Here is a 27531-nt window from a genome sequence, read left to right as displayed (position 1 = left end):
AGTTGTCATTCCAATGGCGTGAATACATCTATAGTCTTGTGTGGCTAACAGGGCATTGAAGGATTGTGCCTTGATACAGATATATCATGATTCCTGATTTACGAAGATGGGCTGCTACCACAGATAAGATCTTCGAGAACACTCTGGGTGTAGATGATAGGCCAAATGGAAGCACTCCGTATTGAAAATGGTCTTGACCCAAGGTGAATCTCGGGAACCTCCTATAGGATGGTTGAATCGTGATATGAAAATGAGCATCTTGATGGTCGAGGGCCGAGAACCAATCTCCCTGGTCTAGAGATGGAATTATTGCTGCTAATGTAACTATTTTGAATCTTTGTGCCTTTATATATTGTTTAGTGAGTGATCCAGAATGGGTCTCCATCCTCCTTTCTTTTTCAGTATCAGTAGTTATTTGGAGTAGAAACCTTCTCTCTGTGTTGATTGGGAACTGCACTGAAGTTTAGGAGATGATTTATTTCCTGACATAACAGAAGAAGAAGGATTCCTGAGGGACAGAGAGGGAGGCAGGTAAAATGGATTGAAAACCACTAGAGATTATTTCCAGTACCCATTTGTCTGATGATATCTTTTCCCAGTTTTGTCAAAAAAAAATCAAGGCGGTGTCTGAAGGGATGTAGATAGTTTGAGTTTTACAGCAATTGATGGTGAGAGCGGTAGCTTGGGGCCTCGACCAATTGATGTTTTGTTGTAAAGACTGGACTTATTCAACAGGAAAAGTCTGAGGGATGTTGGCTTTCATTTTTGTATCTGTTGTCTTTTCTGCTCGGGTTCATAGTGTCTCTGGGGTGGAGAGAACTGGGCTGGTCGGGATCTTTGTGAGGTCTGTGATTCGCTGTACTTTCTATTCTGTGCACGTAGCTCCCCAAAGAGTGTAACATGGCTTAAATCCTTCAGTGTGTGGAGTGAAACATCGAGTTTGGCGCCTTCAAATAGAAGGTCCTCCACCGTCATTTGGACTTCTCTCGAGAGAGTGGAAAGGTGAAGCCACAAAGCTCTCCTCATTACTATCACCATTGATATGGAGCAGGCAGCTATGTCCGTGGTGTCTAATGCAGTCTGTAGTGCTGTCCTTACCAGAAGCTGGCTCTCAGCAACGATGGCTTAGAACTGCTCTCTTTGATCATTTAGGAGATGTTCAATAAAGGCACTGAGTTTCCCATAATTGATGTTGTTATATTTCTCCATCAGGGCCTGATAATCGCCATCCTAAACTGCCAGGTTGCTGACCAGTATAATTTCCTGCCGAAGAAGTCCAGTCTTTTCTTGTCGTAGAGAGTTGATTTAGCATGGTACTGTCTGCCACATTCATTTACATCATCTACCACAAAGGAATTTGGCGATGGACGGGGAAAAAAAGAAAAGTCCATGCCTTGAGAGGGGATATAATATTTTTTGTCTGCCCTTTTGCATGTGGGCATTATCGTGGCCGGTGTTTGCCAGATGATTTTGGCTAAATCTAGTAGGGCCTTGTTGATTGGGAGTGTAATATGAGCTGATAAAGGTGTCCAGAAGCTTGTTTTGCAACTCTTTTACTTCTTCAAAAGGGATCAGAAGCGAGTTTGTCAGTCTCTTGGTGAGATCTTGAAATTGTTTGATGTCATCTGCCATAGACAGTGGTGGAGACATCACAGCTTCATCTGAAGAGGATGAAGAAATGTTTGTTGCTGGAATAATTTCTTTATTCAGTCTTGCTCCAGACAGTGATTGTAGATGTTATGTTCAATAACTTTAGAGAAAAAGGAGAAAAGATGGGAGAGTAGTTGGATAGAGAAATGGGATCAAGAGTGGGGTATTAAAGATGGGAACACCAGAGCATGCTTGTATTGTAAACGGAAAGAGCCAGAGGAGGGTAAGAGGTTAAGGGGAGAAGTAGAGGAGCGATTCTAAGAGAGCTATAGGAAGGGAAGGGGAAACAGAAGGCAAGCCAAGGGAAGAGGGAAGACTGTCATATTTTGCCTGATCTCGAGGATCACAGGGTCTAGAAAGGGAAGCTGAGGGAAATTCCAGTTATTTAGGACCTCGAGGGTCTCTCGAGGAGTAGAGGAAGACTATCTATAGGCTGCCCATGGGTCCCAATATGGCCACTGGGGTGGTGTGAAGCATATGAATAGTGATACCCAAGGGTGTCCATACTACATGGGTGGGCGGGCCTTGCCTGTCCCGTCAGTATTGTGGTTGTGTGTGTGTGTTTCTAGGTGACTGATCCCTTAACATTGCTCTGGGAAGCTTTGCACCGAGACCGAAGATAAGTGGTCATCATCACCCTCTTCTTCTTCACTCAATAGAGGTGGAGCAGATAAGTCAATGGTGAGTGTCTGGTACCATGGGGAATTTCAGAGAAAGAAATGTGGTTGATGCTGTGACGCTGGTACCGAGTAGTGGGGATTTCAGCATTTCTAAGACAAACAGATCCTTGGAGAAATGGAAGTCCTATGGTACCATGGAGGTAATTGGTACTGATAGAGTCTGTCTAAAGTAGCCGTTGGTATCGAGGAAATCAATGGTACTTGTAGTCTTCTATGGTTTGATGATCAATCAGAAGATTGTTCTCTGGTGGAAGCATTCAGTACCACAGCTCTCCTTGCGTCCAGTGGTGCTCTTTTAGAAGAGGCAGTCCAGTCTCTAATTCTTCTCTTGTCAGACAGTACCGATGATTCCAAGTCTGTACCCCTCGGGCTTACTGCTATTTCCAGTACTTGAGGAGCCCAATGCCTCATAGGTATTGCACCACAGTTCGGTAATTTTGCTGGGGCTTTTTTTTTCCCCCAGTCATTAGTTCAACTGGGGGACTTGTAGCCCTCTTTGAGAGGAATCAGTGGTTTCCTCTTTGAACCCACCAGAGCTTGATGTCCCATGGATGTTGATGGTCACATTGGGGATTGTTGCTTTAGAGAAGTCCTGGGTCAGAGTCTGGTTTAAGTGAACTCTCCATCATCAGGAGTCTGAACTTCAGTTCACAGCTTTTTTTGGTGCTCAATTTCAATTTCAGAGAGAAATTACACTTCTGTAACATTTGGGATTCTCCAAAACAGCGAATGCAGTGTAAATGGTCACCAGTGACTAGAATAGCTTCTCTGCAGGAGAGAGAGCATTTAAACCCAGGGGAACCGGGCATGCTCCTTCTTGGGGTTTGTTCCCTCCAAGGCAAAAAGCTAAAATCAATAAGGACAGGGAGATTGTTTTTGAAAGCCAGAATACTTATTCTTTTTATTTATATTAAAAGAAAAGGGAAAGGAAATAGCATCAATCAATATAACGGAAACTCTATTAGCTACTCTATAAACTAAAATAAAGTTAGAACTGAATAGTCTCTCGGACTCTGCTAGTGCGCCGTCTCAGGCCAAGGGCAGTTGAGAAGGAACTGAGGACAGTTTTTCTGTACAACAGTAGATAGCCTCGAGACAAGGAATGAAACAGGGAAAGCACAGGTGCAGGCTGAACAGACACTGCTACCTAACATCTACAATCTGAGGCACGAGGATGCGGATACACCTACAGTGAATCACCCTTAGGGACACTACTCAAAGAGCTCTTAATTCTTCTGTTTTAGCCATGGTGAGCTTGAACTGATTGTTAGGCATACATAAGGGGATGCCAGAAGACAGGGCAAGATTTTAGTTTGGACAGAAAGTCAAATCAGGGGTAGAGAGGTAGACATGTATGTAGTCAGCGTAGAGATAGTAGTTGAATGTGTTTGCAGATGAGATTCGGAGAGATAAGGTGTAGAGAGAGAAAACAAGGGGATCAAGGACAGAGTCCTATGGAACCTCACACAGGAAGTTAGAGGAATGAGGCAGATCCTCCGAAAGACATGTTGAAAGAGGGATGAAAGCAGTAGGAAGAGAACCAGGAGAGGTCAGAGTCAAAAAGCCAAGGGAAGACAAAATTTCAAGAAGACCATTGTCGATGGCATTAAAGGCAGCTGACAGATTAAGAAGGATACAGAGATTTGGTAGAGACTTTGGCAAGAGTGGTTTCAATGGCGTGCAAAAGGTGGAAACTAGATTGAAGAGGGTCTAGGATGGAAATGAAGGAGAGGAACTCCAGACAGCGATTGTAGACATTATGTGCAATAAGCTTAGAGAGAAAAGAGATGGAAGAGTAGCTGGAGAGAGAAACGGGAACAAGAGTTAGGTATTTAAAATAGGAGACACTAGAACATGCATGTATTGTAAACTGAAAGAGCCAGAGGAAGGTAAGAGGTTAAGGGAAGAAGTAAAGGAGGGATTCTAAGAGAACTGTAGGAAAGGAAGGGAAAACAGAAGACAAGCCAAGGAGAGAGGGAAGGCCACATCATATTTTGTCAATTTTCTCTTGGAAGAAGTCAATGAGATCTTGTGCACAGAGCACTGAAAACTAGAATACAAGAAAAATATGTCTCACATGAAAACTGTATTAAAAACTGGCTACATGAGAGGTCTTAAAATGTAATTGTAAATGGGGATCATCAAGTGTGCATGTTTCTAAAGGGGTTTGGTTCTTATGTTATTTAACATCATCAATAATCTGGAAGAAAACAAGACCATCACTAATAAAGTTTGCAGATGACACAGGCTAATTCACTTGTGTATTTATGTAATAGCAAATGTCTACATGGTAAATTCCCTTGCAACTAAATTACTCAAAGAAATATTGTGAAATGCTAATGAAGGACTTACGGACTTTAACAGAAAATGCCAATTTCTAGCAAGGGGCCATTATGTATATGGTTGAAGGTCAAAAGTCTAAGTCCACTGTCAAAGACAAACCCTATATGGGTACAGACACTGTCAGTTAACCTTCTGTGTGTAAAGGAGCTATAATTATGAATTCAAGAAATGATCCTGCATCTGTTTGGATTCTAACAAGGCAGAATAACTGAACAGGATGACTGAGATCCCCAGACTTATTCTCGGTAGCCCTAAAGGACTTTTGGGAAACTGGCTATTTATTACACCACTGCTATCATTTGGAGTTAGAAACCATGATTTACCTATCATATTTTACCTGCTTTAAACTCTCAATAAAACTTTTTTTTTTTTTTAAACTAATAAACTCTATAATTACTATAGAATTGGCTTCCAGCATTGCCTTTGGTATATGATCTGGAGTATCACTTGATCTGGGGTAAGTGACTGGTCTCTTGGTACTGTGAGAAACCTGATGTGGTATGATTTTTGTTTTAATAACTTTTTATCACAAAGCTCAGTTTGTTTGGGTGGCAAGATAACTTCTCCAGTCTAAGGGGAATGTTTATGACTCTATGGCAAGACTGGTATAGCGATCCAGGACTTCACATTTGTTACTGGCTTAGTGAAATCTAATTATAGAACATACTACCAGTTTGGTGTCTGCCCTTGTTTCCTGACAGTCTGCCCTGAAGTAGGCACTCACACCGGACAGCGTGACAGTGGTAAATAATGAAGAGGACAGGTCACTGATTCAGAGTGACTGCTAAACTGGGTGCAAACAAACAATGTGTGTGTTGATATGGCTAAATTTAAATGTACACATCTAGTAACAAAGAATGTAGGCCATACTTACAGGATGCAGGACCCTAAGCTAGGAAGTAGTGACTCTGAAAAGGATTTAGGCATTGTGGTGGATAGTCAGCTGAACAGTACAACGCTGTGGCCAAAAGGGTTAATACAATCCTGGGATATATAAACAAGGGAATCTTGAATAGAAGTAGAGGTTACATTACCTCTGCATTTTGCACTGCTTCAATACTGCGACCTCTGTTGAAATAGCATGTGCATTTCTTGTGCCCACAATTCAAGACAGTTGTTGATAAATTAGAGAGGTTTCAAAGAAGAGTCATGAGAATGATTAAAGGATTGTAAAACATGCATTATAGTGACTGAGCACCCTGAGTTTATTTCACTTCAAAGAGAGAAGGTTAAGGAAGGATTTGGTCACAGTTTATGAGGTATGTACTTGGGCTCTTCAATCTAGCAGTAAAAGATATAAAAAGAGCCAATCATAAGAAGTTGAAGCTAGAGAAATTCAGAATGGAAATAAGTTGCAATTTTTTAGCAGTAATGATAACCACTGAAACCAGAAATTGTAGAATAGTAACAATAGTTACTATTAGTCTGGATTCTCTTCCTAATTGAGTAGCATCCAGCCTTTTCAGGCTATGGGCTGAACATTATTTCAAAAAGTTTGAGAGACCACAGCCAATACTTAAGGGCATGCACTCTGCCCTGTTCTGCTCCCTTTAAGATGCCTATGCAGTGCAAAGGGAACACATACCTAACAGTTCCCTAGTTAGAATTTGCCTGATAGGGGGAAGTCCACATCAGACACAGACAGGTCTAATCACCCGTTCCCAAACCACCCTCCCTTCACCCCCTAATGTAGAGGGGTGTGTCTAGAATAGAAAAGGGAACAAAGCTAAAGTGCAATGCACTCAAATGCACCTCAGCTGGCATATGATCCCTAAGTCAGCTAGTGACAGAGCAGCCCCTAGTTGCTCTAACTTGGACTCAGACAAAAAAACAGGGTAATCAGTTGTTGATTCTCAATTTCTTCCTCCTCCTGCCCCTGCCCCCCCATCTGCTGGGCTGCCACTAGTTGAGTCTTGTTTCAAAGGTCAGCTGTAAGTTATTCAGGGCAGGCTTCAAGTCTTCCTACTTCTTTGTAGAGCCCTTAGTACAAGGGAGCCTCAACTCTGAGTTGGGTTTTTGCATGCTCCTACAAAACCACTATTAATATAGTTAAATAAAAAACAAATCCATCCCTTAGTCTCCTGCTTCAAGATGCTGCTCCATGAAGAATATAGAGCTATAAAGATATTTTGCTGTTCTTTTTTGTATTGCACAAAGCTAAGCCCTTCATTCTCACTTGTTTGACATCATATACTATGCTTTTACAGTGTACAGAAATACCATTTCAGCTACTGATGATAGAGTTTAGTTTTTTCCACTTCAGTTCACCTTCTAAAAATGGAGATCTAATTTGAAATTCATGATAATATAATAGCACATGTTGCATAATTCAGTCTGCACAAAGGGTCAAATTCAGCTTTTATACACATCTGTATAAATCCAGAGTAACCCTATTGATATCAATGGATGTACCATAAATTAACACAGGTGAGAGTACAGAATTTGGCACAGAAATGTTCAAAGCAGCTTTTTATTTAAAAAATAAAGACTTACTTCCTAGTTTAAAGTAAATGAAAACACTAAGGATACCTACCCATCAACTGAGGCCGAGGTAATCTAATAGGGTCAATTTCTATCTTCTGAAAATGAGGGGGATATTCTTTTCTGGAAAAAAAATTAATATAATTGTAGTCTTGACAGAAATTGTGATGTATTTTGACTTTGTTATACATTTGACCAAACCTAAGACAAATATGAATTTCAACACACTGGATACACATATATTTGAATTAAGAAAGTTAACAGCTTTTCTTATTACATATTATACCTACACTAAAATCCGTTTTTCATTGTTCTGACACAGACAAATTAATAACCTAAATTTGGCTGCCAGAGTACTAGTTACGCTCATCCAAGGTCATCTAAGTGTTTCCAATCTAAATCTCCTTTTGCAATGGCTAAAAACTTGGAATTGTTCATGCTTCAGGATTAAATTTTCCAGGTCTGGTATCTGACTGAAATTCTCCCCTTCTACCCTCTTTAAAAATTGCCTAAAAAGTTGACTCATATTTTAGAACAAAGACAGTGACTAAAAACACATTTCATATTACAAAGAAGTGCTTCATCTTTTTTTTGAAGACCTCTAGTACCAAAATAGGTAGGGATAAAAAATTGAATTTGGCAGAGAAACAGTTCCTGTTTTCTTGTAAAAATTCATTGTAATTTGGCTAAATTAGAAGGGTATGAAAATGCTAATTTGTAATGTATACGATCTAAAATATATATAATACAAGCACTTTAATAACAATGCCTCAGTCTTCTGAAAGAAAGATCGTTGCAGTTCACATGTGCAAGTGTCAAAATTAAAGAAAAACCTGACTGATAATTACTGCAGATTAAATTACTTCTTAACAAATGAGGTACTTTTTTATGAGGTGGCTATTGCTTTTCTTCTCACTGCTCTTTCTAGGATTATTTTTAAAAACAAGTATACAACCTCTGAAAACTCACAAAGTTTTCCATGTGAAAAGATAAATGTGTGTATGTGCTACCTTAACTTTGGTAAAGTATTTTAATGTGAAAAAAGGCCACTTTGCATCATTTTTATGTATAGAATGTAACTATTTAGACCATTCTTCCTATTCTGTTTAACAGCAGCTTCTGCAAAATAAAAAAAATGTAGATAACGTGCATGTACTCTACTTGTTCTAACTGTACAGTACCACTAAGGAATGGAAGAGTTAGCTAGAGGTTTATGATACTGGATGTGGAAACTGAACAAAATTATAAAGGTGCTGGTTGTGACACACTAAAGTTGCATTCTGAAATGAACTTAGTATGTGGCTTAAATTCCTGTCTCTCTCCCCACAGTTGGCTTTTCAGTGTGGGAAATTTACCGAAGTGCAAATTTATTATGCCCTTTGAATTTTGTACATAGTTGGATTGGTTCTGAATAATAAAGGTCTACTTTCAAGTGTTCGAAATTTGTCTCTGGCTGAAATTTTTCAAGGTTTCTAATGTTTTATTGTTGACTAACGTTGTTTATCTACAATGCCTTCTGGCACCCTTTTTACCAAGCCACTACACCAGACATCCATATTTTATAGTGTTGGGAGGCAGCAGTGTGGTGATAGTGTTATGCAGTAGGAAGGTTGACAGATTAGTTTGATAAGATTGTGGAATGTAGCATATGGAAGCTGTAATAGTTTAGGATTGGGTGGAAGAGAGAACAAGAGTATATGCCTTAACTTTTTAATTTCTTTGCTTCTGTGTCTGTGCCAAGTATGTTTGTGTAGCAACTCTAACAGTTTCAAAGTTTGTGTGTTAATAGGCATGTAAACTGAACCAAAAATTAAGTTTTACACATTTGTAAAAAATGTGTTTTTTGTTTGACTTCTTTTGGTAGAAATTAAAAAGGCAAAAGATTCACAGCACAACCAAAGCTGTTAAGGTGTAATCCTGTAAGGCAAAAGCCATGTGAAGTATTACTTTTAGAGATGTCACTTGGCATTATGTAGTTAGCTTGCTGTACCTTTAGTATTTCATTTCTCTCTAATGGTAGAAGTGACTAGAACTACACTGTACTAATGCAGTGTAGGAGATATAAAAAGTTTAAAAAACAGTTTTGCTATTGGGATGATTCAAGTTTTGCTGAAGCCTATTAAAATTTTATTTTAAAAATCCTCTCATCTCAACCATCAAAACATTCCTTGACTTTTGTCATATATTTGACACTATTGTTTGTAAAATACTATGGTATTTGAATATCTGAGTGCAATAAAAAGCGTACAGGCTTAATACAAGTATTAGATACATACATATGTCTAAGAAATGAAAGGTGAACTGGTATTTTAAGTGCTGGACCAAGCTACTTCGTTTGACAATTCAAGATCTCTGAACACAGCTAAAGCAGACTATAACATTTTTCGGGGGGGCAGGGCGGGCGGCGACGACGACGACTCTCTCTCACGCATCTTCCATTTTGAACTTTTCTTAACCAACTTCATATACAGTTGACAATTCACAGTAAGTTCAGCAGGTGAAATAGCAATTTACCATGGCACGTTCATACTTATGATGTTGAACATTTTAAATTTTGTATTATAATACTGAACTCATGTTTCATATCATATTTTGCTAAACAACAATTAAAAATAAGTTGAACACTAAAATGACTTTTAACAGTGTACTGCGGGCTCCCTAACTTTAAGCTTTGCACTACGCCAAGATAAGGCATCATTTTGCTCCCCATCATATTTCAAGTTACCAGACGCTTGCATTTAGTCTTCTGGCAATTACAACAATTATGTCTATAAGGAACACATAACAATAGTCAAAAGCAAACATGCCCAATATGGTATGCAGAATGAAAAAAATAAGAAGCCCATACTGACAATTATGCAAAGGAGCCAGCATAAGAAGCTGCTTTCTTTTTCTGAAACACACAAGGTTGGTGGTAATCCTCTGCTTATAAGGAGACTCTCTCTCCGTGTGCGTATCACTTAAAAGAATGACCTTAACCTTCTCCAAAATCCTAAGGCCAACTGTGCATGTCTGTCCCTTACTGATAGTGTACAAGTGACAAGTAGAGGCAGGGGGAGATGGGTGTGAGAAAATACTCAACATTGCTATAAGAAAACAAGAACATGTTGTACATGGTACAAGTAGCACATTAAAGGACATATTTCCTAAATTTCTAACCTCCCTCAAACGGGAGACATCCGCAAAAAGGTATTCTGAAGTAATTGTTGTCCTTTTCTATATCCTTTTTTTACTGAAACTTTCTATATTTTTCAGAAGTTTAGGAGCAGAGATTTTAGCCATATGCAAAATTACAGGAGCCATGGTATCTTAATTCCAGTAAGGCATATTTGGGTATGTCTACACTGCAATAAAAACAAAAATCAAACACACACACACACCAGAGTGAGTCTGAGTCCAGCTTAACTGACTCAGATGTGCAGGACTTGGGCTGCAGGGCTAAAAATAGGAGAGGGTCTCAGACTTGGGACTCCTGCCTCAGCCTAAACATCTACACTCCTATTTTTAGCCCCTGCAGCTCAAGCCAGTTGACCCAGGCTCTGAGACTCCTTGCCATGGGTTTTTTGCGAAGTGTAGACATATCCCTTGATTACAATGACAGCCTTATGTTTCTTCATAGTGAAGTTCAACTCCAATGAAATCTAAAAGTCCCAGCTTCAATTTCTCTCAGTTTCTTGTAGGCTTTCAAGTTACTGTCATATGATTTAGACAGTTAACAACATGATGTAATATGAAATCATCATCTCTCCCAGTTGATCTTCTCAGAAGAATTCAATTAAATTTGCTGGGCCTAACTTAGACCTCAGCTTTCTGAGATCTAAAACACAATCAATACATTTCTTCATAAATATAAATAGAACTTAGTACCCTCATTGCGCCAATTATTCACATTCGTCACACTCATTTTTTTCCCCACCAAAAATATCAAGTGGAGTGTCTGTGGTTACGTGTCCCATCAACAGAATTAGTTCTTGATCCCTGTTTGCATTACATGATGCCAGGAATTCCAGATTTATATTATCCATGCAAATTTCAGAATGACAGAAAATTTTTAAACTGTCCTACCTGTTCATTAAGCTTTTTATTTTGTTAGTTTGTCTTTCACTGAAATAAAGGATGTTTTAAGATTACTGAGGTGTAAAGATTTGAGAAGTGCCCAAATGTATCCTGTGGCATCTGAGGAACAATAAAAGATGGCATCGCAAAAAAAAACTTGACCTGCTTCATTATAGTCTAAACAAGCCTCACACACCTAAAAAGCCACGCAGGAGACTAATAAAACAACAAACAACAACAGGAAGCTTTTAGAGCTGATAAAACAAAGGCTATATGTGGTCAGGAGGGTTACTTGAAGCATACTTGAACACCACCAAATTTGTCTCCGCCTCACTAGAGTAGAATATTTTAAATTGGTGTACATTTTCATTGTGTGGTTTCCATTTTAGTTTTTACTCCCAAATAATCATTTAAGAGCTAAACAAAATATTTGATATCCAAAATACAATTTGAAAGACATGGTCCTATGACCTGCCCAAGGAAAAAACAAATGCATTTGTCTGCTAAGTTCTGAGGCAAATTCCTCCTTGCTGTTCAATCCAGTTTATAAACTTTAAACCATACATCTTCAATTTTAAAGAGGCAACAAGGACACGTCAAACAACAATCTGCTTTGAGTATAATTCCTGCAGGTCCTACAGGAGGTAGCCAATGAACTGTCGCAAAAATATGAGGAATGTGCCAATTTCTTTTGCTAATAGGCTCCTTAAAAATAATTCTATGAGCTCCACATTTTCCGAGAAGAATTATTAACAGGTTCCAGACAATAGGAATTCAATTCATTTCAGATTTTCCATTTATTTATTTAATTAAAAAGAGCTTTGGTTTCTGTTCCCTCAAGTAGCAGGAGGATAACCAATACTTGTGGTTGTATTTATGATGTGTTGCTTTCCTCAACATAGACTGAGCACTGAATATCAAACACTCCCAAGTAGGGCAAAAAATACCTTGCAACTGGGCAGTCTGGGCTATGGTGCATGCTGCACCTTGGTCATTCCTACCCATCGAAATAATTTGTTCCTCTGGGACACACTTAGATTCTATGTTTCACCTCAGTCAGAAGAAAACAGTCAAGAAGGGCCCACTGGTTTTTAGCTTTCAAAACACAAGATTTTGGTGTGGAATTTCTATCCAAGCAGTTTAAGACTTGCCTGCCATGTCCCTGCTTTTGGAGTCATGCCTCACAGCTATGTTTCATCTCATAGAGTAACCAGGAACTCCTGGCTTGGAGATCCTACAAAGTCAGATTCTGAGGCTCAATTTCTTTCCCAAATGGCTTAAGGCTCAGCAGTCATGTTGTTGCAGAATACAGAAAAGGAAGAACCAGGCCAAGAGCCCCTGTGATCTTAGTCTGGGATCTGCTACACTCAAAGGCTTGTTCCCTGTGGTCCGCTATTCCCAAAAATTGTCTTATTACTTCAAGGCAACTGGATACTGGAAAAACCAAGACAAAAAATAACTGGGGAAAGCTCCTGCCTGGAGCAAGAAGTAGGAGAAACTGTTTCTCCAAGGCCCTCTCCATGACTTTTTTCCACAGTGCTGGAGGAGATGAAGCCCTTACCAGCTTCATATGCCTATAGAGTCTAGTTGCTGGTGGTTGTTCTTAGTAGCATTTAGCAAAAGTTGCTGCTTCACTTTTGCAAAAAAATAAAAAAAATAAAATAAAAAGATTAGGGGCTGTGACTGTGTGCACAACTTATTCTTCTGACAATCCCTATAGTGCCTGAATCAAACACTAACAGGAAAAGAATGGATTCTTAAAAATCCATACATGATTAAATTGAAAAAATTATTAAAAAAGGAAGAGGAAATTTTTCAAACCCCTCGTGAGGTTAAAATGTGAGGACTAAGACTGATATGTCAACATCCTTTTAGATTTTATTTTGGAAAGTAACAAAGCAACATTATACTATTGATTTAGAATCAATACACTAAATCCTGAATTTCCAAAGAAAGCTACTTTAAACAGTTATATAAATTTGCAAGTTTTAAATATTAAATGTACAGTTTAATCATAATTTAACTTCTATATCAAGTTTATACTGTCACGTAACATAAAATAATTACTTTCCTGTGGAATAATGACATTAGATTATAAGTACAATGTTTATGTATGCAAAATGTATTTCAGTACATTATCCATATTAAAAAGGCATTCACTGCCTGTAGCTAGATATAAAAGTACTGTTTGCATTTGATTTTTTTTTTTTTTTTTTTTTTTTTTTTTATAAAACAGCTCACAGGCAGCAGAACTGATCATGATTTTACTGATTATTCTTTAGTTAGCATTGATCGAGTAATCATTAAGTTAATTTTCTAATTTCTCATTTCCATGCTCATTTCATCAACATTATACTTACCTTTCCTTTCGGTCCAGATTGCTTAAAAATATGAAAAAAGAGAAAAACATAAGATGTAAAGCCCCACATTTGTTGCACATCACTTAATTTTTAATAGTTATCAAATATAAACTACTATCAATTGGTCACTTCTTAAATTCAAGCTGTAGTACTTTTCTATTTAAAGTTAAAAATGTTGTCAATATTTTTATAGCAGTAAATAGAAATGTAATTAACTTTATTCCTCAAACCAGCAAAAATCAGTGGTCAAAATTCTGCAACAGCATGCACCCTGTTCAATCCCACAGAATTTGATTAATTTTAAATTGAGACTGGCAATCTGCTTTAATTCTCTCCACTGTAGAAGGTGGCATGACAAAATAAAAGTTATGAATTAAGATAAGAGCCTTGCTCCAATCCCACTGGACCATCAGGGGGGAAACAGTATACAAGTTTACCTTTATTTGCATTATTATACAGCAATCCAATCCCAACTATTAAAAAATAAAATTGTAAAATATTTAAATATTCACAAGCTGAGAAAATTAAAGTCACATAGCACTACCTAAATACTCTAGAGTCCACATGGATCAGATATTTGAGAGAGGACAGAAAAAGAAGCAGCTCTCTTCACATCCAAAAAACCAGGGGCTGCGAAGAAGCTCCAAATACATCAGATACTCAGGGTATGTCTACATTGCAACTAAAAAACCACAGCTAGCCCAGCCCAGCTGACTCCGGCTCCTGGGGTTCAAGCTAAGGGACTGTTTAATTGCAATGTAGATGTTCAGGTTTAGGACCCTGTGAGGTGGGAGGGTCCCAGAGTTCAGGCTGTAACCTGAGCCAGAAAGTCTACACCACAGTTAAAGAGCCCCTTAGCCCAAGCCCTGTGAGCCTGACGCAGGGCCAGCCCCAGTTGTCTAAATGCAGTGTAGATACACCCTCTGAGCCTTAGTTTCAGAAATGTTTTATTTAAAATCAATAGGAGCTGCAAGTGCTCAACACTTCTAGAAGTCAGCCTCTAGATGGAGTGCTTCTCTATCTTGCTTCTTCTCCAGGTTTGATTCTAGCCCTCACAGCAGGTATCAGCAGACTCACGCCTCCATCATTCCCAGCAATTCAGCCCTCTCTGACCCACTGGCTTTGGCTCTCTGACTCAGAGCCAGCAGCCATCTCCCTCTACTGCTCTCAGTCTTCAGCCCTCTTCAGATTTCTCTGACCAAGGGTCTCAGGGTAGGTAATGCCTGACTGTCTTCTGCTTTCACCAGCCTCATCTGGCTCCACTGAACAAACAGGGAGATCCCACCTTTTTTTCTTCATTCAGGGATGTTCCATCCTGAAGCCTCTCAGCCAGCTCTGCTCTTCTTCAGGGAGAGCATGTGCATTCACTCTTTCAAGACTGGATTGTGGACTTCCTCATTCTCACTCTGAATTAACAACTCTCAAACCTCCCTCTCTGGTTCTGGATTCTGTCTTTGAGCTGTCTCCTTTATAACTCTCAGGAGCATTACACCAAATTAAGGCATACCTGCACCCGATTTTATTTAAGGGGCCTGCTCTCCTGTTACACTAAGATTCCAGCAGGTATGGGCTTTATGAACTGAAACCCAAAATGCCACAAAAGTACAAACAGAAGAAATCTTCCTAAATGTGTAATATGATGAAAACAACATAAGAATGCTTCTTTTGCTTTCTATACATCTTTTTAAGTGTAAAATGCCTAAAGAAAAAAGTAATAAAGGAAACTTGTGATTTTGTACACTTCAGAAGAACTGGAGATAGATATTCCAGAACACAGACAAGGATCAACACAGGCACTGCCATAAGAAATTACTCCATTAAGATCATGCAATAAAATCTAGTTGAAACATGAGACCTGTTATTCCAATCTAGATCTCAGAAGAATCTGCCAAAATGGTTCAAACTGCAGCAGTGTTCATTACTTGAAGTAACATTAGCTAGAGGACAGATCTAAAATAAACCACAGAACTAGTTTTGCTTACGATCCAGTCCAGACTTAAAAATACAGGTCTTCAGAAATGACAAGCTAGGGAATTCTACTAGGGAATTCTTTAAATTAGGGCTGCTATGATGTTTTTATTTTCAAGTTCCCAGTGTTGTTTTACTTAAATCACACTTCATAGCGTGCATGAGAGACTAAGGACCATATTCTGGCACATGTACATGCTGTTCAGCTTCATGTATGGCATGTATGGCAAAATTAGAATTAGAGGGGATTTACAGATTCCAAGGCCAGAAGTGACCATTGTGATCATCTACTCAGGCCTCCTGTATAACAAAAGCCATAGAACTTCCCCTAAAAAATTCTTAGACCACAGCTTTTAGAAAAACATCCAATTTTGATTTAAAAGTTGTTAGTGACAGAGACCCACTATGACCCCTGCTAGCTAATTATTCTCACCATAAAAGAGCTACACATTATTTCCCATCTGAATTTGTCTAGCTTCAACTTTCAGCCACTGAATTGTTTTTTGTTAGACTCAGAGCTCAACTGAGCTTACCATTAGACATATTTTCTAATCCTGTAATCAGTCTTGGGGCTCTTCTCTGAACCCTCTCCAATTTATCAATATCCTCCTTGAACTGGGGCACCAGAAATGAACACAGTATTCCAGCAGCAGTCATACCAGTGTCAAGTATAGAGGTAGAATTACTTCTCCTCTTCTACTAGAGAGTCCCGTTTATACATTCCAAGATGTCATAAGCTCTTTCGGCAATAGTATCACACTGGGAGCTCATGTTTAAATAATTATCCACTACAATCTCCAAATCTTTTTCAGAATCACTGCTTCCCAAGATAGAGTCCCCCATCTCGTAAGCACAGCCTACATTCTTTGTTCCTCAATATATACATATATATTTAGCCATATGTTTGGTCACACCCACTTTACCAAGCAATCCAGATCGCTCTGACTTGATGATCTGTCCTCTTCATATTTACCACTCTCCAATGATTGTCTCACCTGCAAACTTTATCAGTGAGGACTTTGTTTTCCTCCAGATCCCTGATAAAAATGTTAAATAGCACAGGGCCAAGACCCAATCCTTATGGGACTCAACTGGGAAAACACCCCCTGGATGATGATTCCGTTTACAATAACATCGAGACCTATCAGTTTGCCAGTTTTAATGTGTGTCATGTTAATTTTATATGTTCTACTTTAACCAAAATGACTCATAGAAAGAAGTCTAAATATATGACGTCAACACTATTATCTTTATCACCCAAACTTGTTATATCACCAACAAGACAAGTTGGTTTGACAAGATCTATTTTCAGTAAACCATGTTTATTTACATTAATTACATTACCCTCTTTTAGTTCTTTATTAATCAAGTCCTATATCTGCCATTCTGTTGTCTTAGCCAGGATTTATGACAGACTGACAGCCCTATGATTTACCCTTGACATCCTGTTAACCCTCTTTAAAGATTGGAAGAAAGCTAATGTGCCAGTCTTCTGGAATTTCGCCAGTACTTGGGGACTTAGTGAAAATAACCTTAACTGTTGAGTGTGCTACTCAGCTAGCTTGGATAAAAGTTTTTTGAACCGCTAAAAAGATGTAAGCGCTCCTAGTGAGGTCGCATACCATCGACAGCAGGAGTGTAGTGTGGACTTGCAAAAGTGATTTAATTACTGTGGTAGCTGTATGTCAGCGTAACTTAGGTCAACATAATTTTGTAGTGTAGACATACCATAAGCTACCCTTAATTTTTAGTTCTGCAATCAGTTCCTTTTTATCTGCCAGGACAAAGTCTAATAAAAAATTTCCCTATGTTGGCTCCAACACTTCTTGAGTTTAGAAATTCCATGGATGTTTTAGTACTAGTAGTATGACATCTCAAGCATGTGTCAGTTAAACTGAAATCCCCCCATGTTCTCATAAGTTATTTTTCCCCTACACATTATAGATAGGTGCATAAGGAAGCAGTCATCCTGTTCACTAATGTGATTTGGTGATCTATTGCAAACACCAATCAATACCCCATCTTGTGCTTTATCTGCTAGGACACTGATCCATAAACATTAAAGTTATCAGTGACTCCAAAACAGGTAATGCCATTTTTGACAGAGTGCCTTTCCCTCTAACCTTTGGCCATCTCAATCCTTCCTAAGTAAGTTACAGCCATTGATTTCAACATTCCAATTGTGCAAATGAACTCAGATTTCAGTAATACCATTTAGACTGAATTTATGCTCATAAATGAGCAATTCCAATGCCTCATTTGTTGCAGTGGCTCCTTACCGAGAGAAAAACAACATACATACCAAGTTGCCAAGTCAAGGGAAAAGTGCCCAAACTGGTTAAAATAGATTTGGTGATCAGTTCCATCCTACCCACTTTTATGACAAAAAAAACCTACAAAAGAGCAAGAGGGCCCGCAATTCCTGTGCCAGAAACACCACCTTAGATGTAATGAATTTCCTCTGTTTTATGTTTTTATTTGAATTTAGCGGTCATTGCAATAAGCACTATAGATGTAAGTAAAGTAAATGTGTTGCTGGAATATATTTTTTATTTTTTGCAAATAGAAGTAGTTAAATATGTTACCATACCATAAAATACATTTACGACATAAACAAGCTCAAAAGAAGGATGCTGTTTGGTTGCAGCTATATAATCAACATTAGAGTGTTGCTAATATTCTGATTACAAATGGGGCTGATAACCCTGCCTATTATTAAGATTGCCCAACAATCTGTTATAAGAGAATATCACAGTTCGCACATCTTCCATAGAGACTTGCTAGAGTTTAACAACCAAAACCTCCAAATTTCTATCCTCACTGAGAAGGCCTGAGACTCTGACAACTTCTAGTGCTGACCAGACTGTGAATGTGCCATCCCACACAGCTCCTGTGTGTGACCAGACTGTACATGCACCATCCTCACATATCATTGGAACATGCTCCACCCTCTCACAGCTTCTACATGAAAGTAGGCACCTAGATCAATGGGATCATGGCATCTAACTCTTAAGGTATGTCTATACTGCAAAAACAAAAAACACCTGCAGGGCTGAGTCTCAGAGGCCAAATCAATTGACTCAATCACACAGAGCTCAGACTGGGGGATTAAAAATAGCATGGTACACATTCCCTCTTGGGCTCCAGCCCGTTCTCTAAGATCCTCCCCCCATGCCAAATTTCACCACCCTGGTTGGAATGTCTAACACTATTATTTTTAGCCCTGCAGCCCAAGCCGGAGTCAACTGACCCAGGCTCCGAGAGTGCTGCAGAATTGGGGTTTTATTTTTTATTGGTAGTGGGGACAAACCCTAAAGTTCCTCTGAAAAGACCAGCCTTAGATGCCAATGGTAAATTAGTCAAGTTACTTTGGCTCCAATATCCTTTATCAAGAATCAGCACTCAAGAAAGTATGACATTATTTCTTGGTTGTAATTAACACTAACACACTATCTTCATCCTAAAGTCATCTGCCTGTTATCTAGTACATAAATAGCACCACTAAGAAATGACCTTTTAATATAATTCTGAATATACATAAGAAAAATTAAAGATCACTAAAATCAAACTACTTCAATAGCTTATCCGCAATGTGTCTCAATTTTGCAAAAGTACACACACGCACATACAAATGAGCTAATTTTGCTTCAATCTACAGGTCTGTAGTTGGCCAATCAAATGGGTGAGGAGATGAGGAGAGGTTTGATGTCACATCAGGACCAGTTTAGGGTATAGGCACTAATGGGCTATGCCTAGGGATTGTTTCACAATCAAGTTTAAGAGATTATAATTAAGGCTGATATTAAAGAATACAAAAAAGCACTGTCTCCTGTCCTTGTTTACTTTAAAATGTTCTAGTGACTTTTGTAAACATGTCACTGCTTTTATTAATGTGACCTGAGTTAACTGATCTAGCAATGTCTTTCTGCAGACAACTGAAACAATAGCTTGAGTGTTTTGAACTGCTACATGTCTCTCAGGGGAGCATTCATTCAAAGACCAACTGCTCTAGAGGCCCCATTTCCAAATTGTCCCACTCTGCAATAGTAAAGTGCATGTGGCAGGAAAAGAGTCAGGTGGACTCAGCTCACCCACACAAACATACCCTGATTTCTAGGTTAATTACTGGAGAAGGCTCCACCCACCCTCTTCTGCCACCTGTGCCTCTTCAAGGGGGTGGAAGAGAAGAGATGGTCATGCCCCTACATTGCCATGCCTACTGGTACCAGAGGGACAGGGGACCTGTACCAGTGAACTTAGGTAGAGGGGGAACTCTCAACAGTACAACTCCAAGTGGGTCAGGAACAGTATGTGGACCACAATAGTAGGGCCATAGATCTCTTTTCCTTGCATTGTGGTGCCTCTATGGCCCTGCATTGCCTTAATGCACTCCGTGGCAACTTTATTTAATCACACCATAACATCAGCCATGCTATTCATGAAGTTGGAGTAAAAGGAAAAAAGAGAGATGGGATGGAAAAAGGGGTGGGATTAAGAAGTTACATCTGACTTGACAACCACGCCACTCAGAAATTAACTGAATTATTTACAGGGTAATTAAAGAGGAATAAGGAGGGGAAGGGAGGAAGCTATGGAACAAAGCACTCATGCGTCAACATTGTGAAACTCTCAGATAAAAAGGTAGCATTTGAATGGAGAGGTTGTGGACAGAAGAACTTCTTAAAGCACCTGTTTTAACTCTTCTTCTGTAACACATTCAAATATTTCAAGAGTTTATTGAACATTTTTCTACATTAATTGTAAAACAAATGAAGATAAAAAGGCTAGAGACACAAACTACACGTGCCGTACACTCATGGACTAATTATATGGCCAGAAGGAAACACTTATCATTTAGTTTGAACTATGTACCACGAGCCATAGAACTCCCTTGAATTAATTCCTGTTTGAACTAGAGCACATTTTTTAGAAAAACATGCCATTTTCATTTAAAAATTCCAGTGATAGCGAACCCCCTGGTTGTCTCAAGGATGTTCAATAGTACTGCAGGGAATAAGCAGTGATGTCATTCACATTTATCTTACCTGATTTAGGTGATCTATCATGTATCAAGGTACATGTATGTATGTAAAACAAATTACACAACATCACCAATAGAAGACTTCATAAAAAGCAATTCCCCGCTATTTAATTTTCTGAAGTACTTACAGAATCTAGAGATGGAAGAAACCTATTAGATTACCTAGTCCATTTCCCAACCAACACAGGAGCTGTTACCTATTGTCCATTTACTACGATTGTTTGTTTTGATCCAGCAGAGTTTTAAGTGTCCCAACCAACAGAATTTTTACCATTTTCATAAGACTATTCCAGCGAAATACATCTGATTGCTAAGTTTTCCCCTAATATTCTACTTGTGTCTTCCTTTAATTTCATTTCATTATACCTTGTTATACCTCAAACTCAGTAAATAATTTATCACCATTCTCAGTGTTTACATCTTACAAATTTCTACATTCTTATTTCCCACCATTTATTCCCTTAGCCAAGACCTATAATTTAGCTCTTTCCACCTTTACATATAGACAAAAATCTCCCAGGCACCCTTACTTCTGATGTTTTCTTTGAACAGCCTTCAGTCAGTCAATATCTTTTATGGCATTGAGTCACCCAGACCTGAACATAGTATTCCTGTTGCTGCTGTAGTAGGCAGGGCCCAAGCATAATTTTTTCAGGTCCATACAAACTTGTAACACGGTCCCCCACCCACACACATACCACAATCCTTCATCCCACACGTACAATCTCATGAGCCATGAAATTTTTTTTCCTCATGGTAATGAGGGTTGCAGCCTGGGCCAGGCCCCTGAGGGCCTCCAGTAAAGTGTACTCTTCCACCTGTCTCCATGTGGGGGCCTTGGTAGTAGGACCAAATACAGAGGGACTAGAAGGCCTATGACATGAGACCTCTGCATATGCAGACAAAAATTATATTTTTGTTTTATTATATTATCATTTTGCAAATTCATGTCTCATCTGCTGTCCACTATATTACCTTTTCTATTGCTATAATTTGTCCCAGATTTCTAACTTCTGTTGAAGGTCCATACAATGTTTTTCCTCTAGATGTATTATTACTAATAATTTATTAGCTTGCATTTTTTCAACTTTAAGCTCATTTAGTTATAATTTGCTCATATTTATAATTTAAGTCACCTTCTTGAGCCTCACTGATGTTTGTAAAGCTTCCTAATTTAGTATCATCTACATTTTTCATTAACTTGATTTTTACTATTCTCCCAGACCATTAAGATATCAATTAATATCAGACCTAGCAGATCCCTTGAGATTCCCCACAGACACTTCCCTGAAACAAAATAATTTCAGTGGTTAGCATAACTTGACCCCACTCCTGCACACACTTACGCATATGCATAACCTTGCTCACATGAGTATCCCACTGAAGACTTAATTTAGTCCAATTATTTTGATGGCTGTTGTTTTTAAGATTTATATGTCATAGTAAACAATTAAGTCTTTTTATTAAAGTGATGTGAGTAATATGACCTCTCAATACATTTGCTACTGAATCTTTGTGAAGTGGGGGAAGAAACTGGAATTATTAATCAGTTAAAGTGTTTGATTATGGTAGTGTTTATTAAAGTGATGTTCTATTGTAGATTTACAACTATTTTGACTCCCCCCCCCCCCCCAAATACTTTCACTATTAACTTCTTTCCAATTGAAAGATTACATTCCACAAAATGTTTTCAAATAAAAACGTTTTATTAAAAAGTGAAGTTCACAATGAAGCTTAACAGGGTAAGCTTTTGGAAACCTTCACAATTCAATGAAGGCAGGTATTAAAGAATATAGAAATCATCATCACGTTACACATCCCCATTTACTTTAAATTATTTTCGGGACCCTGAAGATTAACATGTATGTAACTCAACCGTGGGAAGATAAGACAGTATGAAAATTCTTGAAAACACAATGCTCTGAACCACCACCACAAATGAAACACACTAGTGGGGAAGAGTCAGGGGGAATGAGAATGACAAAACTGTTTCTTTCGTCTTACCTTTGGGCTGCTGTTTTTACTATTGGTGTCTGTGCATGAGCATGGTGAAAACGTCTGCCATGCACCATCGTTCCTGGACAAGTTATATTCTGGGCATTTTCACTGTAAATATTATAGAAAGTAAGGTAAGCAAAAGTTCCAAAATTAACAAAACCACAGAAACTTAATGAAACAAAAGCAAAGAAGTGTCATGAAGCTGATTAGTAACTAAAATAATGTAATACTCAAATTATGTAAATACATTGGTTTGATAAAGCAGCAGCATAGCCAGAAGTGAGGATTCTCAGTCTCTCTTCACTTGCAGACCCAAAATCACACCTGATTTCTTGCTGTGACTTTCTGCTATAATCTTTTGCAATGATATTTCACAATCCTTTGTGGTCACAAATGTCTAATTTGAAAATGTTATAAAAATTTTAAATAAAAAAAAAAAGAAAAGAAAAGAAAAGAAAAAGAAAACGTCCAGACTAGAGCTCTGTACACAGAACTGGAAATCAGTCTCTCAAAATAATCCTGGCTGTGACAAAGTCTACCTCTGTGCTTGTAGGAGCATAACTACCATACACCAAAACAGCTCAGCATCCTATTCCTGACATTGGTCAGTACCAGACTTTTACAGGAAAGAATAAAAGCCTGCGTAATGGACAACTATAGAATATTCTGCCAAAAAGGAACATTTCTTCCTCAACTGAGACAGCTAGTAGTTGTCTATGACATAACATTAGATTTTATAAAATAAAAGGTAACATAAGCCTTCATACAATTCTCTTAAGCTCTTGGTCTCAAAGTATTTTTTGGCCATGAGTTCTGCAGGTTAATTAGGCATTTTTTTAAATACAAAATTATTTCCTCTTATTAAATTTTTAATTTCTCTACCTTCATTTTCATTCATTCCCTTGTTTTGGTATTGGGAATTTGGGAATTTCTTCAGTCTTTTTCATATCATAGGATTCTTTTTATATCCTGACAAATAGTTTTGTGTAATCCACAAAAGTCTGACCTCACTATTCACTCCCCTTTCCAAATTACTAACATATTGAACACCACTTAGAGTACCAGTTCTGTGGACCCCACTGTTATCCTGTGCCATACTTAAAACTGATCAGCTATTTCTACTCTTCATTTTCTGTCTCTTATCCAGTTTCTAATCCATCACAGTAGTTTACCTCTCTCCCAGGACTACCTGTTTTCTTGTGTAGCCTGTTTCATGAAGGACTTTGTCAAAGGTTTTGTCGAAGTCCAAATAAATGTTAACTATATAACCTTTATTATTTTGTTCACAAAATAATAGAACTCCCACAGATATGCAATTTTCATGCTGGTTTGTACCTATTGTTACATGTTAAGATTAACTGTTGTTTCAGTGATTTTACTAAATACTGTAGGAAGGCTAACTGCTTCATACTCCCCAAAATCAACCCAAACCCTATTTATGCACTATCTGGTCTTCTGTTTTCTTTTATTAATTTATTATAGCACCTCCTCTTTAGACATATCAATCTCTGACTATACCTTACCTTATGCTTATTACCTGAAAAGAATAAATCAGGGGTAGCTATTTCTCCCAATATCTTCTGTGGTGAAGACTGATGGAAAGAAATTATGCTGCTTATCTTCAGCATCATTACACTAATAAATTGCTCCCTGATAATACAATAGACTCATCCATTCTCTCACATATGCTTCCACCTTTTGATGCAGTTAGAGTATTTATTAGCACTGATCAGAAAATGTGCCTCTTTCAACAAAACTTTCTTCATAAAAAATGTGTCAGGTTTATTTTTTAATGTTCATAAACTCAAAGACTCTAAGGTCAGAAGGGACCAATGTGATCATCTAGTCTGACCTCCTGCACAATGCAGGCCACAAAACCTCACCCATCCCTGTAATAAACCTCTAACCTTTGATTGAGTTATTAAAGTTCTCAATCATGATTTAAAGACTAAGGTACATAGAATCCACCCGCAAGTGAGCTGTGCCTCATGCTACAGAGGAAGACGAAAAAACCCCAGAGACTTTGCCAACATGCCCTGGGGGAAATTCTTTCCTGACCCCAAATATGGCGATCAGGTAAGCCCTGAACATGTGGGCAAGACTCACCAGCCAGACACCAAAGAAAGAATTCTCTATAAGTCAGAACCCACCCCATCTAACATCCCTTCACAGGCCATTGGCATATCTATCACCAGTAGTCAAAGATCAGTCAATTGCCAAACTAGGCTGTCCCATCATACCATCCCCTCCATAGATTTATCAAGCTCAGTTTTGAAGCCAGCTAGATTTTTTGCCCCCATCGCTACCCTTAGAAGGCTATTCCAGAACTTCATTCCTCTGATGGTTAGAAACCTGCATCTAATTTCAAGTCTAAACTTCATGTTGGCCAGTCAATATCCATTAGTTCTTATGTCCACATTGGCGCTGAACTGAAATAATTCCTCTCTCTCCCTGGTATTTATCCCTCTGATGCATTTATAGAGAGCAATCATATCTCCCCTCAACCTTCTTTTGGTTAGGCTAAACAAGACAAGCTCTTTGAGTCTCCTCTCATAAGGCAAGTTTTCCATTCCACGTATCATCCTAGTAGCCCTTCTCTGCATCTGCTCCAGTTTGAATTCATCTTTCTTAAAGATGGGGGACCAGAACTGCACAGTATTCCAGATGGAGAACTCAGCAGTGCCTTGTGTAACAGTACTAACATTTTACTTGCTATAGTACATAGTACTCACTTAAAATCCCTGTCTAGTTAATAAGCTGGTCTTATCTAATCCAGTGTGTTTAAATTGAAGTGTTTGGGAAACTCCATTTGAAGTGGCAGCACAAGACATCATTTCTGGGGGAAAATCTAAAACTGGGAGCATGTTGGGGTCACCCTGCTGTATAACTGCAGCTGGTAAGAGCCAAGGTGTGGTTGGTTGGCTGAAGAAACGCACACGCACTTGCACCTGCACACGGAGCTGGGAGTGAGATGCATGCTGGGACTGTTTGTGAGCAGTCTAGCCTGGAGGCTATCGCAGCAAAGCATTGTAAAGGGCAGTTCAGGTTAGAGAGCAGAGGTAACACAGCTATTCAGTCTGGATTGTACCCTGGTATGTCACACAGGGGCGTTCCTTGTTTGGGAATTTTTTTCCACCTTTCTTTTCAGTTTAGCAGTATAAATGCCTTCTGGAAGAATTGTGCAGCTTGATGTAGCTGCTATATCATGTCTAGGGATTTTAATTTCATTTTTGATTTCAATGTGTTTTTAACTAACCTTCTCTCTTTTTTTTATTAGTGATCTTCCTAAAGTTCAGTGCAGTGCTAGTGATCGGCACAATTACTGAATTTAGCTATACTATGTTCATTATTAATTAGTGGCAAGTTGTTACAACCTGGCCCACTACCCTACCGTAGTCACTAGTCTGCTGCAAGTGGATCCAGTTGCCACATTCAAGTTAGCTGGGTCTTGGTAGAATCTTAATCACTATTTCTCACTATTTCTAGCTCTTGTCTATACAGCACACTCCCAGCCTCAGAACTTGTCAGAACCCCTTCCCTGGACATAGGGCACTGACACCCAGCCACATCAGATCCCAAAATCACTGTCTGGAATCTGTGAGCTTCCCCAGTTGCTTATACACACTCCCTCAGAGCTCCACTTCAGCTGCAGACACTCTGGGCTTCTAATTTAACAACTTTGGGGACAAAGTTGCAAAAAGTAAAAACATAGGGTTAAAGAAATTTCTTTACCAGAGAAAATTTACTCAAAGCATTCTAGAGTTAAAGATCTTTGGGGAAAAAACTAAAATCCTGAGACACACCCTTTCTTGGACTGATCTTACCCCTTCTGGGAGTATGCCTTCATGAAATGTTTATGAATCTCAGATCCCTCCTGCCTTCTTTCTTCTCCAAATCCTCCTTATATTTGGCCATGATCATTCCTAATCTCCACCCGCCTCTTACACAAAGAAGAATCCTGCTCTTAAATAGGGTCTCTCCTCTATGACATGTACACAACTGAGAAGCTCCAGCCTCACCTCTCTCTTGCTTGCCTGATCAGCACGCCCTGTGTAGAAAAGCCATTGTTACATGGGGCTGGGCTAGCAGCTGAGAGCCAATCAAAGTCAATAGCTCTTGGTGTCAAACATCTTCTCTAGGCAACTATTTGAATACAATATATGCAGAATGCAGGTTACCCCTGGGGTAAGGGGAAGGTGTGAACACACCAATTGGGCACGCACCACTGAGTATACAGACTCCTTGCTTTCAGTTCCTGTGGCTAATGCTATTTCCAGTATGCACTGCTCAATTTTTTTTGTACTGAAACACAACATACCCTCACTAGAATGCCCCTCATAATTACGAGCCTTCGGATATAATGAACCCAGATCCTGGATTCCACCTTGAGCTCCGCCACAGAGATCTGATGAAGAGCTTTGTGAAGCTCAAAAGCTTGTGCCTTCTACCAACAGAAGTTGGTCCAATACAAGATATTACCTCATTTACCCTCTCTCTGTCATATTCTGGGACCAAAACAGATACACTAGTACTTATTAACGAATGACTTCCTGCTTATCAACATAAGGCTGAAGTCCTGGTCATGCCTGGTTTCACTTCATATAGGATGCCTATTTGTTGACCGGATGTAGCTGTCTTGTGATCTTCCCCCTGCATGAGGTGGAAAAGAACTGACCATATTGAATACAATTTAATTATATTATGAACTTCCTGCAGCTGGTGTTTCATACAGCTATTGCTTTCAGTCACAACTTGAATAAGAGTAGAGAATTGGATGGTCATAGGTGGATGGTCATGTAGTAGGTGGATTGAATATCAGCAGTGGTAGGAAGCAGCTGGAACACCAAATACACAGATATTGGCATTTGTGCTCAATTCTTTTGAGAGAAGAACTCAGGATGAAGCTGAGAGTGGGCAGAGTTGATGAAGGCTTTCTCTGAAATAGTGCAAAATG

The 27531-nt window shown here is 38.8% G+C and overlaps 1 protein-coding gene across 16 annotated transcripts in view; it reads right to left on the bottom strand.

The window, feature by feature from the left end:
* The window catches only part of SENP6 (SUMO specific peptidase 6), a 145967-nt gene that overhangs the window by 75958 nt on the left and 42478 nt on the right, over positions 1–27531 (bottom strand). For 10 of the 16 annotated variants that reach the window (XR_010917109.1, XM_067532695.1, XM_067532686.1 and 7 more), the window contains exons 5-7: positions 22584–22685; positions 13571–13591; positions 7207–7277 (exon numbers count right to left, since the gene is read on the bottom strand). Coding sequence is in view for 14 of the 16 variants with exons in the window: in XM_067532695.1 (XP_067388796.1) it covers positions 7207–7277; positions 13571–13591; positions 22584–22685 (194 nt within the window). In the remaining 2 variants the exon portion in view is untranslated. Of the gene's footprint in view, positions 1–7206; positions 7278–11219; positions 11932–13570; positions 13592–22583; positions 22686–27531 lie in introns of those variants that run through there. The other 6 variants (XM_067532690.1, XM_067532699.1, XM_067532687.1 and 3 more) reach the window with 3 other exon arrangements.

This window comes from Emydura macquarii, unplaced genomic scaffold (assembly GCF_026122565.2).
Source record: "Emydura macquarii macquarii isolate MOO-44397 ecotype Brisbane River unplaced genomic scaffold, CSIRO-AGI_Emac_v2 contig_3295, whole genome shotgun sequence".
NCBI classification, from domain to species: Eukaryota; Metazoa; Chordata; order Testudines; family Chelidae; genus Emydura; species Emydura macquarii.
This window is presented reverse-complemented; position numbering and strand designations above follow the sequence as displayed.